General features: G+C 38.0%; 1 protein-coding gene across 1 annotated transcript in view; it reads right to left on the bottom strand.

Annotated features, from left to right (window-relative positions):
- Positions 1-14,848, bottom strand: part of GRXCR1 (glutaredoxin and cysteine rich domain containing 1) — a 43,166-nt gene that overhangs the window by 11,375 nt on the left and 16,943 nt on the right. Inside the window, exon 2 of the mRNA XM_054825648.1 lies at positions 1,758-1,997. Within this exon, the coding sequence (XP_054681623.1) occupies positions 1,758-1,997 (240 nt within the window). The remainder of the gene's footprint in view (positions 1-1,757; positions 1,998-14,848) is intronic.

Here is a 14,848-nt window from a genome sequence, read left to right as displayed (position 1 = left end):
TGAATGGAGTTGCCATGCTGTAATAAATGTCTGTAGACCAGAACACCAAATTCTTTCTTTATTTCTTTACCTACAGGAGGTAAAGCCTGTTGAGTACCTGTCAGCAGGTAGTTGGACAGCTAGATTTGTCTCTCCCACGGCCAACTAACTTCCTAGTTCACTTGCCTTCCTTTCTATACGTCTCCAAAATATCTCATACAATACTTAAATAGTTTTAATGAGATTGTATTGCCTGTTACACTGTTGCTCCTCTGTTAAAAGACAAGTTTTCCATTATCTTGTTAAAAAAAAGCAGCAGTGAATTAATGGGCCATTCATCACACCAACATAACTGTAACCAGGCTTCACCTAGAGCTGAGCAAATAGTTTATTCAATCCATTTCAGTATTTTAACTGAATTCTTTTGACAAATTGATCACACATGGACTGGGATTTTCTTGGACTCTATCATAACTCACTACTTTTATATTTAACATGATAATTAGGTGAATTAATCTTAGTCTGAATCCTGTTGAATTTTAAGCTGCTTTTGAACAAAGCACTTCTGTTCCTGCCTGACTGGAGAATTCTCCAACTCAGGCTTTTGACAAAAGCATTCTCTACTAGCAAGTAAAATTTGCTGTCTGCTAACATTCTGCACACAGGTGATTTTCGCAGTTGCTGCAGTGGTCTGGCGAGCCCTGTGCCAGGAAATGCATTTGTTAGAGTGCTCGGGGCAGCCCGCCTCGAGCAGAGCACACCAAGAGCTAGGAAGGGGATGGGCAGAAAGGGGAGAAAGGGTATTTGAGTGTTTATACAGGTCCAATATCAATTATGCCCAGATTGTTGATTACACTTCATTTCATTACTTAAATCTTTTGTGAAAATGAAAGTGTTAAGCAATACAAACAGAATAACCCTGCTGTGTTTAAATATAGTTTGCCTTCACAAATCACAGTCTCGCTGTTTGTGCTAATTGCTAGTTCTTTACTGCTCCAGAGAAATACCTTCTTTGAGCTCTCAAGCTGTTTTCTTTGTGACACTTTCCAAAATTTTTTAAACTCTGATTTTTTTCACCTTCTGAGAAATACATTTCGAACGTACAGGTTGGCCTTAATGAAAAGGTGATTTCAAATATCAGCAAGCTTTTAGACCCAGAGTACCAGAGTACAAATTTGGATTATAGTTGTCCATTTGAAGTGTATGTCTTGCAGATTTGGGCTGTTTTTCTCTCTTTTACTGCTAGACTTTTCTAAAATTAAGTATTAACCAATTCTGTACCTAAAATAATGTTCAATTGATTACAGATGCCTGATAGAGACTACATCATATAAAATTCAATGCACATTTAAGGTCTGACACCCCAAGCTATTACTTTCATATTCAACACAGCCATTACTAAATGACAGGTTTATGCTATGTGTGTTCATCTTCCTGGGTCAATCATACATACAGGTTCCCATGAGGAAAAAAAATCCATTTCTCTAGACTTTCATGGTTTCAACTACAAAGATAAGCTATTTTTTAAGAAACATAGGGTAGCTTAGATTGTATTACTGCATCTTACTCCCCTCTTGATAGCTTCTTCCCAGTTATCTTTCGCATCTTCAAATCAGTGTGGATCTGTGCTGCACATACCACAAAGGGATCTCTGCTTTGATTGTTCCCATCATTCCAGCATTGCAAGCAATTTTCTAAAACCCCTGCTTCTCATTCATCAAGATTTTCATCTGTTCTTCCAGACTGCAGAACAAAACATAGGCTCATGCTTTACTTACCCCAAGATAATGGCCATCGATAAACACAACAGGGAGTGAGGGAACTTCACAGACCCTCCTGCATCTTTCATCTAGTTCTTTTCCATAATCGCTGTTGAGAGCAATGTTTTTTTCTTCAAATTTAACTCTGTGATTTTGAAATATCTTTCTAACCAGTTCGCATCTTTCAAAAGTGGTTCTCACCACACGAAGGCTGGTAGTATAAATTACTATGCGGCCAAACTCTAGCACTGTTGATACCTGAGGAAAAAAAAAGTCCAATTACATTAAATAAAGTATTAATAGCTTCCAAGTATTGAGTAATTTAATGAAAAATATTATTTAAGCAAAAATATGCATCTTGAAAGCACAATCCAACATTGTTCTTTTTTCAAATGTAGAGATGGAAGGGGAGGAATTAAGTTCTTGCAATCACCAGCTTTAGGCAATTTAAGCTGAGTATCTAAGTAAGGAGCAACTCTTTTTTTTTTTTTAAAGTTTTGGAGATGGTGAATCGAACCCAACATTTTCAAGAAACAGATATAATTTAAATCCTGGTGGACTTCCAAATGTGAATAAGTCATCACCCTTTTACTGTTGCTCTGTACACAGTCATCCCCTCCTTCCCCAAGCACTAAAATACAAAGCTGTGGGTTAATCCCCTCTCATCTATTAAAGGACAAATTCTTCTACTGTTGCACAAAGCTGCAATGGTAAATGTGACTCCTGACCCCGCTGTTTTCAGAGATGTCTGATTCTGTTATAACAGTGACTCGTGTTTATTTCCACAAACACAGCCTGGTGGTATCCAGACTCAGTCTAAACTTGCTAGCTCAGCTGTTGTTGACAGCCTCCTTTAAGCAAGGATGGGAGCCTAAGGTAAACCCCATCATGTCTATGAGCCAACACTAGAGCTGAACTAGATTATTAGTGCAGAGAGGACAGAGGTGTCCCTAATTTTTAGTGGGGATCCACATCAAATTACTCTAACATCCAACCAACAATAAAAAAGTATGTTTTGGGAGTATCCAGTGTCCAACTCAAAGCCCACTGCAGCTCGGGAGGCAGTTCCCTTGGCTGTAATAAATTTCATACTACAATTCAGATTTTACTTTTTACCCCACTTCTGCATATATAAAAGTTTATGCCGCATCTTTCCTTTCGGGGATGAAAACAATTACGGAGGGTAAATACTACAGGGATTAGCTTGTCCAAGAGTTGTACATTTTCAAAAAGCCTGAGAATCATTGCTTTAAACAAAGATATTATGTTCAGAAAAACAGCTAAAATCATAGCTTTTTTAAAAAAGTGATAAGGCATTTCCAAGCTTTTTAAACTATCCATTATATGCAGCAAATGATATTTAATCACTTCAGCAGTATTCCAGGAGTAAACCCACAAGTTAGAAAATAAGAGGCAAAGATACCTGTAATGCACTGTAGCAATCTATGGAAAATTAACCTTGATGGGCAAACAGGTAATTTTTGAACTATATCATGCATTAACTGTAAAGGCAAAGTTGTAAAGTTGGGTAGATGCCATTGCAGATTTTGCCAAATAATGAAGTCATGATTTATCTTGCTACGTAAATGCAAAAAAAAGTCATTACGAAAAGCATATTCTGCTCAGAAAGGTGTTCACAAGGTTCAACGTACAGTGAAGAGTTCTCAGGAGAAACACTTGCATTTTACAGATCACTTATAGATCATTGGAAGTGTAATTGCAAACATATGCAATTTATCAGTTGTCTGTTTCCTGTTCTGGGAAGGAAGCATGTTGTGATAGGTCAGTATTTATTTCTCTTTGAACCGATGTCAGAAATTCAGTTTTAGGAACAAATGTTAGCAAAAATGGGCTACTTTTCTGCAGCCTGTTTTCTAGGTTGCAAACCTGTTATGCTGCTACTGCAGCATTGACTCTTCTCCAGCATATTTTCACACATTCCAAGTGAGAGGATTAGCTTGTACTCTGCTTATGAGACAAGTACTCTACATAAACACTGCCAAATATTTTAGTAACCGTGCATGGGTTGCTGGAAGGCAGAGGAGTTCATCCCTTTCAGAAGTAACCAAAAGGAGTTCTTAAAACATTTCTTCAACAGATAATTTCACATACTCATTGTTTCCTCCTCTTTGGAGTGAAAATACATTTTGAAGTGGAAAGCTATTCAACAGGATGGAAATTCTTGATCCTTCATAGCTCTAATCTCTAATGCTGTTTGTTCCCAGACGCCAGCGGCTGGCAGTGCAGATACACTCAGTCGTTATCTAGCGAAGCATCAGGACCGTGGTGTCCCCACAGCATACAAATAAGCAGCTGAAGAGACGGAAAAATGGAAAGTTGTAAAGTGATCTGGAAAGGTATCAAGTGGAAGGTGTGTACGCAGAGTCACTTTTATGTTCATTCCTTTATTTTTTCCTAATGTGGCAGTGAAGAAACACCCCTGTTTGCCTTGCAAGGAAGTATCAAGGGCATTGACTAAGTAATTCTTTAGGGAAATTTTAGTAAATACTTTGTTTTCTGTGCTACAAATGCACAGAACTTGTCCTTGGAAGGACTTTATCACACCAGGAAAATCCTTCCTGTCACCTGTCTTGAAGCACGCTGGTAAATAAAAATAGGAGTCAAGACAGAGAGATTTACAGGGTTTTTCGTAATGAGAATCTATGCTAATTCTTATTTTGCTACTCAATTCAATGGCTACAGCCTGAAATATTTAGTGACTAGAATACACTCTTGACGTAAATCAGCAGAACAATGTTTGAACACTGCATGTCCTTCCTAGGTTGTAACTGTGGCTAAAACATAATAAATGACAAGCAATGTAAACAAATGAATAGAAAGACATTTTAGAAAATGAACTTTTACAATTTTGTGTAGCGAACTTTAAATCAGAATCATCTCGTATAACTCAAAATGCACATAAAATCTGAGCTGTAGTTAAATAGAAAGTAATTCTGTGATTAAGGGGCATGACAAAACTTTACTTGGGCTATGGAAGTTGGACAGATGAACAAACCAAAAGATTTGGAGCCACTTACATTGACCACTTTCTCACACTTCCTATAAGTGGGATTCTCATTGAAACCTGAAGCTTTTGGAAATCATTTGGCCCAAGGTGGCAAATTTTGTGTCAAATTCAGAAAACCCCATGCACGTAGGCCAAGAATGTGCTTCAGAGAAGGTGTCCATGTAGAGAGACTGCCAAGGAAGGGATTTAAGGTTTCAGAGGGAAATAAAGTTGCTTTAGTAATGATCCCCTACATTGGTCCAAACCAATGCATTTCTATTTGTAGTATAAGGACCACTGCTGGACCTTGGGGCATAAAGTGATTGATTGCTCATAACAAGGTGGTAGCATTCTGTTTTTGAAAACCCCTGCATATGACCATGTCTGCAAGCAAGTAAACAGACACGCCCAGCAGGAAGAGGAATATTCCCGGTGTTAACCTCATTTTTATTTGGTTGCAAATAAAAGCTATGACAGCAACACTACAAAAGTACTCCTGGGAATATTTTTTTTAATCCTCCTGAATAGAAGGTATAAACATTTGGTTTAACCTCATTGGTGTGAAAAGAATAGTTATTTACATTCATATGCATATATAATTTATTTCAATGGTGCGTCACCCACAAATTTACACTTAGTTCTTTTAAAATACTTATCTTTTTCCTATGCTTGTTTCCAATAACAAATAAAATAAATAAATAAATAAACAAACCCAAAACCTAACTCTATCTTTTGCATTACATGAAGATCTTTTTCTAGCAAAAGCAGAATATTTTTCTGCTAAGATTAATGGGCTAGTATAATACTTTGGCAAAAGCTGAAATGTTAATGCCAACTTTTATCACATATGAGATTTTTAAAGGTTTCTGCTATGTTTGGATATAACATTCAGCTAATGTTATTCATGTGGTAGTGAATTGCTTCTGTGACCTAAATCAATGGCTGATATGCCACTCTCTGTCTCAGAATATCATCTTTCAACATCGCAGAGTGTTCTAGTGAAATATGCACCCCTTGGCTCTGTAATTAGATACCATCAGACTGGCAGAAGTATCTGCTGTCCACTAAGTCGGCTGAGGCAGGAATCTAGAGCACGTTACAAACCCTGCGCCTGAGATGCTTCAGTGAGTAAATGCAGCATTCATCATCTAAAGGAAATGTTGAGCAAGAAAAAATAACTGTGTGTGTATATATATATGTGCATATATGCGCATACATATATATTTTTATGCACGCTTGCATATCTAGAAGCTTTGAAGTAAGTTGCTCACTTCATAATTGGTATTGCATAGCTTATAGCTTGAATTAGTACCGGTAACTAACTGGCAAGCAGAGTTATGGTTTAACACTAATTTTCTGACCGCAATCTGTTTTGGACTTTTTGTCTTTATTTTCCACTCAGAAACAGAAGGGAAGAAAACAGCTGTGACTTTCTTGTTGAAGAAGTTCTGCAGGGGAAAAAAAAATCAATTTAAACATTTCCTTTCTGTGAGATTGAAAAGCTGTTACTAGCTTCTGAGTTTTAAAAGGTTTTCAAAATGTATACAAAAAGTAATGAATACTTTGTGAAAGATTATTTTAAAGTAAAAAGCTATCACCACAGTGTTTCAATTTTTTTCTACATGACACTTCATCAGAACATATATGTTTTCCAGTATGTATAGCATTTAATGAAAAGTATACTTTCCATCATGTCACTGTTTAGATGAAAATGTGCAACATTCTTTGAATGAGATGGCTGGAGATTGAAGGTCTGTGTTCTAGTGAAAACTACAATATTTGCCATCACAACAACACAGTACAATGCTAACGGAGTTGTGAACCAGTCCCTGCTGCCTGTCATTGTTGGTTGCCTGCTTCAGATTAAAGGTTTAATGGCATTTTTAAGAAAGAATTGATTCACTGGCCAGAAGACCTCTTCCAACAAACAGACCTTATTGACCAAAGTAAAATGTTTTTCTTTGGCAGGTAAGATCTATTTACACATACTGGAGGAATTGCAAGCAAGTTGCTTTTGGTACGAAATCACCTGCCCTTCCACTTCACTGTTTGCAGTTCCCACCCTCCACGGGCTCTCACACAGCAAAGCACAGTCCACACTTAAATTTAAATTTAAGGACTCTCTTAAGTGCTTTATTATGTTAAGGCTGTAGTCTTGTTTGCACTGTCTTCAAGGACCTGGCACTATATCAATATTCAGGAAAATTCAGAACGTGAACTTTATTAAATTCAGAAAACTGTGTGTTTTAGTAGAGCTCAGTCGAATAAAGACTAAATTTCTGCAACACTGCAAGTCATATATTCAAGCCAAAGCATGTACTGACCTTCTCTTAAATACATTGCTTCAAAAACACCACACTTTTTCTTATTCAGTTTTGGTGATTGCAGGGACTATAACTGTAGGACTTGGAATCTGTGAGCCCCTGGGGCAGTGGAATGATATCACCAGTTATCATCCTCACAACCATCAGCAAGCTGGGAAGGTCTATCAATATCAATTTACAAGTGAGGGCATCAAGAGCTGCACTCCTAAACAAGGTAGCCAGAGAGTTTGGGACAGTCCCAAATATAGATATTGATTTTGCTTTCCCCAAGAAAGTCGCCAGGTCACTGTTTTTCTCAGCTTTTAAAATAGCACAAATACTTGTGTTCTCTGTCTGTATTCTGGCACTCTCCTCACCCACAAACAGCATCCCTAGGAATATATCCATTTCCAAATTCTGTGTAGAGGCGCAGGCTCCTCTGCCTGATGGAGTGTCCCAACACAGGGCATGAAACATCTCATTTTTTCCTGTTTCAGTGTCATAGAGCTAAATAACTCTGAGGAGCTGGTCACAGTTACAGAGAAGAGCTGTGATCCAGCAAGAACTTGGGCAACAACTGTTGTCTCTTTTATCTACACACCTGCTGCATACTGCTGATTGTAAAATAGCACAGTTTTACCTCCTTAAGCTTGGCATCCTCAAAATTGTTCATCAACTGCAGTGTAAAATAGATGTAGGATGTCATTATACCTAAGACTTTGGTATAATATATTTATATATGTCTGTAATTCATTTGTACTTTTCAGGCCATATATCAATTTTGGGGATGTCAGATGAAAATAACAAAAGTAATAATAATATTGCATGTGATATATACATATACTGTTCCTTTCATCTTAAGATCACTTGACTAAATACTAAAAAAAAAAAAAAAAAGGAGGGCTTTCCATCCTCTGACACCATGTATATGTGTGTTATTGCACTTTCTGTTCCTTAAATAATACAGCATAACATCATGCCTTTTTTTCTGCTACTGCAGGCTTTCCCACATATCTTCTGGCACAGATCACTGTTCAGGAGACGTCAAATCATTTTCATTTCAAAGCAGAAAATATACTTACAATACCACAGCAAAGGAGTAAAGGGCATGACCCTGCCTCTCCCTGCCCTTTGTAATGCTTCAGTTATCAGCAGGGTCAGAAGGTACCAAGACTACAGCTGAGCTCACCTCTTATGTCCTTATTACCGTGCATCCAGAACACACCCATACAACCAGGCTACAGCCTGCTCTCAGGTGACCCGAGCCCAGATAAGAGCACAGGTTATCTCCCTAGGGTTCACGGTCTCTGCTAGACCCTGATGCCTCTCCTTGTGTAGACTTTCTAGAGTCAAAGTGCCTGCTACGAGTGCGGCACTGACTGGGGGAAAAAGCGTCTCCTGTTCAACAAGGCACAGTGGAGGTCAGCCAGGGCAACATTTATTACAGTGTTCAAATTAGTTGAAAGAAGATCCATATCCATCCATGCCTAATTGGATTTTATTTATCAAGCGTTGGAAGGTCTATCAGTATTTTCTTATCAGTTTATTTATGCCATTCTGCATTTGATAGGAATAAATGAAACCTTTGAAAATCAGAAACAAAAGATAATCCTGTGAGTAATTCTAACCTAGTCTGCAGTTCTCCCAGGAAGAAACACCACTGGGATATAATGCTTGTTTCTCTCTTTTGCTTGCTCGCTCCTTATTTCTCTCTCTTCATACTTACCAATTCGACATCTCCATGAAATTCTTCCCAAGGAAAAAGAGAGAGAGTCTCTGGGAAGAGCCTTGGCAATGTTACATGGGTTCATAAGAAAGGACAAGCATTTCTTCGCTGCGCAAGGACGCTGCCCACAAAGACTGAAGGGGAAGAAGCAAGAGCAACTGAAGACAGCTTTGTCCTCAGCAGTTCACAGGAAGCAGCAGTTGTTTGGAAAAGGTGTGCCCAACAAGCTCCTCTCACATCACGCAGTTCTTTGAACTACTCCTGTACTCAGCAGAAGAGACCTGAAGCGGGACGAGCTGCACCTCGACTGTCCTGTAACATCGCTGAAGCTACTTTTGGTGGTCTGGCAGATGGGGCATAGGTTAAGATAGGTAATAGCTGAGCTGTTGACACTAGTTGAGTGTTTCTATCTTGTATACTTTACAGACCCCATCAAATTAGTAGATGTCATCTTTCTTTTTCTTTCCAAAGTATAGTGACTTAAAAGAAACAGTAGAGTATTTCTGATCCCTGAAGTATCTTATGCTGCAAAGTCAATAATGTATTTTATAGCTAATAAAATGTAAGCATTTAGAGGATCAAATTCCATCTCAGCAAAGTATTTTCTCTCATATCCCCTTTTTTGGAGCAGCCAATTGCATCTATTCATGGAGCATAATAGAAGAAATTATTAGAGCAAGGAGTAATAATAGCCAAAATATTGTCCTGGAAACAACAGATATTGCAAAATTGCCAAAATGTGGTTTCCCTTTTTCAATTTCCATGCAAAGCCCTCAAACACAATCCTAGTGCATTGTGAAAAACTTTCAAATTATACATTCCTCATCAAACATTGTTTATGTATCTATTACTATGACTGCCTAAAATGTTGCTTGTAAGTGAAATATAATTACAGTGTTAATTGACAAAACGCTGTTACACTGTCCTTAAAATGCAGTTGAAAAGTCTTTCTCAGACAATCCAGTGATGGTAGTAAGAAACAAAACATGGATATTTCTTACTTAATTGACTGTGTTTCATTTTTTTCACTATTTAAAAACCCTTCATTGTTGCAGAGATCTCTGTGATTCAATTTGCTAGCATCCTCCTCCTCTCTCATCAGCCTTATAAAGACACCAAGGAAAATACAATGTTAGGAAGCACAAACTAAATAGCAATAAAATATGAAAGCTAGACAAATGGTCTCACAGGTAATCTTTTTACAGTTGGCCCGTCTAGACTTTGGACTGCCAGTAACTTTGAACCTTCAACTACCAGTACAGAGAAAATATTTATGACTCTGTCCATATCAGAAAAAAAATGGACACATAATTCAGGACAGTGCAGTTTTCTTAACAGCCCTATCCAGAGAAACTGATTTCAGAAAATTTTCATCAACCAGCACGATCAACATGCAAAAGCAATATGCAACTATTTTTTTAGGACAGACAGATTCAGTTCTTTGCCATTTACAGCAGCAAATGTCCAGGGCAATTTTAAGGCAAGAGTCTGAAAATACCTAAGCCAAGTTTCAGTAAGGCATATGGTAACTTTCCCCTTCATTTGTGGGATCTTACATCAAAATAGACAGCTGAAACCCAATATACTATCTTCTAGCCTTATTACGATCTCATCTACAAAATAGACCCTGGAGCCAAACACTTCCTGGACTATGCGGCACTTAAAATCAGGATTTGGGTGTTGTCCCATTGCTTTAGTTTCTTTGAGTATATCAATTATTATAAGCCATGGAAAGCATTACTCTAGGGTGATTATTTTATATCAGTTAGTTTGACTAATGATACAGATACATTTGGAGTTTTTTAACCAAGATTCAGCCCTGTAAAAGGAAACATGATGGAGGGAATGCTCTGCCATTCACAAGGCATTCACTATAAAAAGTGAATGAAACTGCACTATTTCCTAGAATACATTATGCAAAGGAAAAATATTTGTCACTAAGAAGGTTGACTGGAAGTAAATTTCATAGAGTGATTTTCTTGTTCTTGCACAATGTTTTCCTGAGCACACATCAGTGAAGATTCACCTGGACGATGCTCCATTGGAGTTACTCGGTGTAGGCATATTACCAAACACAGTGTTTGCTTGTTGGGTGAACAAAGTGGCCTCAAACCACATGGAAAGTACTCTAGTTTTTTCTGATACTGGTCCTCATCTTCACTGAGAGCTTGATTGCTTCTCAGCCGTCAGTGGTAGGGCCAGAGCACAGTCCAGTCTTGTTCTTCCGCCTGTTAGTTTGATAACTGTAATGTCAGCTCCGAAATGAACTGTTCAGGAGAGTAAGTTAAAAACTGCCCTGACGCTGCTCATAAACCCGCCTGTGTTCATCTGTTACCCTCCTCTTCCCCTACCAATCCATTTCAGAGTAACGATACTTCCTATGCAAGACTAATGGTGCTGGGATTATTTTACTCATAAACAAACTATTTGGCTCTTTTGAAACAATGAACAGCACTATCCTATAAGACTTTTTCTTTCCAGCAAAACAAACTCATTTTTTCTGAAATACTGCTGGTTCTCATAAGTAGTTTTCACTTTTCTTAGCTGTTTTATGGTATATTTAATATGAACACGCTTAATACCTACCTTAACCTTTACAGAACACATCATGGAAACTTCAGCCAGCACGTGTCCTAACAATGAATTTCCATTGGCAATGGGTTATTCCGTATTTCCCCTCTGTGCCTACTCTGTGTTGAAACACAGATTGTAGTGTGCTGTAACCTGGCATCCAACTAGGGAAACAATCGTTTTCTACAGGTGCGGTGTTAGGAGGAGAGTTACAAGCTAGTTTTACTAATGTTTGATTATCTGCTATGCTTGATAAATGGCTTTCAGCTGAACAATCTGAGTGGCGATATAAACAATTTCTCTCTGTTTGATATAATCACTGGATCAGGAAATTGAAGCCTACACTTCTGCAAAATTGCGTTACTGTGTTACAGGAGATATAAACTCTCTCATTTGCTGCTTGGGTCTTTGACCACATAACATAAATGTTAATTAGAAACGCTTATTAATTTTTAATACCATTTGTGCCACTCAGATACAGATGAAGAGAAAAAAATCAGGAAAATTCAATGGTAAAAAATGCAAATAAAAATTTTCAAAACTTCAAATTCCCTTGTGGTCAGAACTGAAGTTCTGGTGGAAAATTATGTTAGAGTTTGTTCTTCTGGCTAACACAAAGTTAGGAAGAAAATTCACCATAGATATGGTTAAAATATAGATATTTTCAAGTTGTAAGCAAAAGAATAAACAAAAGGATTATTAATGTTGGTCACCAGTTGGTGTTGTTGCAGTACAATGTAAAAACTATTTCCTCCCATTCACCTGGCTTTGACAAACCTTCTGAATTCAAGCTATAATTGAAAACTCGTGGGACCTTTTTCCTTTCTCTTTACTGCAGAGAACTGACCAGATTGCAGACTAAGCTTCCTTTTCCCACCAGCAAGCCTGATTGCTCTTCATGTCTCGTCCAGGTCAAAGTCACCTCTCAGGATTTTAACACCCAGTTTTCCCCAGCTTCCAGGAGAGATTCGTACTTCCTCCAACAGTGCCAGCATGCACAAGCCTTCCTTCTCCTGCTTCTCGCTTTCTGCTTTATTCTCTCAAGACAGAGTACTTCACTGCCACACTTGACATTTCTGGCAGCTAGTGAGGGACTGATTTAAGTGCAGCCCTTATCTTTTCATAAGATTTACATAAGGTCAAAATTACAAGCCTGCGCTGCAGGCAGGATGCAAGAATGGCTGGGAGCTAGACATATCCACGGTGCCAATTCAGAAGTAGCCAGTGCCTCCTTATTACCTTTCAGTAGGGCTGAGTGTTTAATTAATAAACCAAAATGAGACAGACACCCACCAGAGGACTCACACCACTAAGCAGATAGATGTCCCCAAATCAAAGCTAGGAGCATTTACGGTGAACACAGTTTCCAGGTTTCTGGACATGTCTTACTCGCTGAAAGTGTCACACACATCCTTTTGTAGGAAGATCATCACCATGCATTGCCATGGAGCACATATAATGCCATCATTTCAGATGAACTCTGCCTTTCTGGTGCAAACTTGTGCCACAAGCTAAACCAGGAAAAGACTGATACGCGACTTTCAAAGCTTTGTACTGTTTGCAGATTATGTCTGAAATGTGATGAATTCAAAGCATCGCTTCCGGTTCTGGTAGGTTTGTTGAGGGATTCTGTAACTCCAAGTGAACACATTTACCTAATCATCTTAACAAACACTCTGAAAATACAGAGTACTTAAAATCATTGCAGAGCATCTCCACAGCCATCACACCAGTTTTTCAGGCTCCCATACAACTTTCCAAACACTGACAATCACAGCTCTTTCATTTCCCTCCAAGAAGTCTCTGTGAAATCATATAGCAGGAAGCTTTCTCCGGCATCCCATGGATAAACTCAGTTTTTCTCCACAAGTATTTGATTTATCTCCTGAATTCCCTCTACAATATCAGTGTTCCTATTTTATTCCTCTCCAGCCTATCCCATATATTCACAGTCACAGACCTTGCATAACTACCATCTGAGATTTTCTGTAAACTAATTACTTTATCTCAGTATCTACAACCAGGCCAGTCTCATTTGCCATGATCTTGGTTTCCACTAGTTCTTCTGGCTCTTGATTAGCTTTATCTTTTCAAATAACTCTACAGAATAACTTGACAAGGATGCTACATAATTTCATTCTATCAACTTTACTCAGAGAGGTTTCTCCACAGACACTTCAGTTACCTTTATTATCTTGGAGAAGAGAAGGACCTTTACTTCCTCCACCAACAGCCTCCTGTGTTTTACCCATTTACTCCCAGTATCCACTCATCATAATTTTCTGTCTCACCTCCTGCACTGATTCATGTAAATTGAATTCCTTTAAAAATCATCAGATACAATTTACTAAAGTAATGAGGTATTTGACTATGCGTAAACAATTTGCACTAAAATTCACACCCAGTGCACAGAAAACACGGTACCTATGAAGCATGGTGACATACCAGTGGTCAAACTGAAACTTCCCACTTCTGCAAGAAGAATATTCTTTCTGGCAGATATGGCTTGTGTTATGGCAGGCCTGCATGCAGTTGTGATGTCTACAAAAACGTACAACATTATGTCGCTGCGTGAATTGTGTGACCATTTGGAGGTCTTTTAATTTAGGTCTAAATTTTGGCCTGAACTTTAATTGCATATTAGACTCATTTTGGCTCCAGTAGCATGTCTGATCTATGCAAAACTAAAGGGGTACAGCTTTTAAATTATTCCAGTGAGGTTTTATGATTGTGTTACATCAACATGAAAAGAAAGAAAAGGAAAAGAGCTGAATTTCTACTTTGGCTTTTTGCAGCTGTTTACCTGGAAACAGTTTGCTGAAGACTCTGCTCACAGAACAGCAGCATAAGAGTTTAAGCAATGTGCCTTTGACCTGAGAAAGATATAGGCATTTTCAAATATCTGGAAAACTGTGAAATCAAACAAAATGTGAAAATAAAAATGGTAGATTCACAACGTATCATTCCTACCAATTTTCTGTGTCTATTAACAAACTTAAAGTTAGAGAGCAGGCAAATTGGAGGGCCACTCTTACTTCTCCAAAGTACCTTGCAAACAGAAATTAATTACTGTAAGAGAAAGGAAGAAAAGTCTAATGCTGCCATTGGTAAATTAAAAATGTACGGCTTGAGCTGCATAGCATCTGTCTGCTTAAAGCTACGTCCTTAGTGTGGAAGACCAGAGAACTGAAACAATGCAACACAGGTGGGTCACGAAAAGAATGTTAATATTAATTATACGATTCTAAACAATGTGCAAGCCCTGGAAATCTAATAAGTGTCTATTCTTAGAAGAAGATTTGTCCTAGATTACACCATTTAATTTCCTATTGCTTAACAGTTATAAGTTACGACTTGGTAATAACAGTTATATGTAGGAGTATGAAAAATAATTATTATTCAACATTTTATCAGTGTTATTTCACCTCTATCTCTTTATCGCTAGCAAAAGGGAGAAATAAACTGAGTAAAATGAGAATCAAACTTGAATAAAATGGAACTT

Source organism: Grus americana, chromosome 4 (genome assembly GCF_028858705.1).
Source record: "Grus americana isolate bGruAme1 chromosome 4, bGruAme1.mat, whole genome shotgun sequence".
Classification (NCBI taxonomy): domain Eukaryota; kingdom Metazoa; phylum Chordata; class Aves; order Gruiformes; family Gruidae; genus Grus; species Grus americana.
This window is presented reverse-complemented; position numbering and strand designations above follow the sequence as displayed.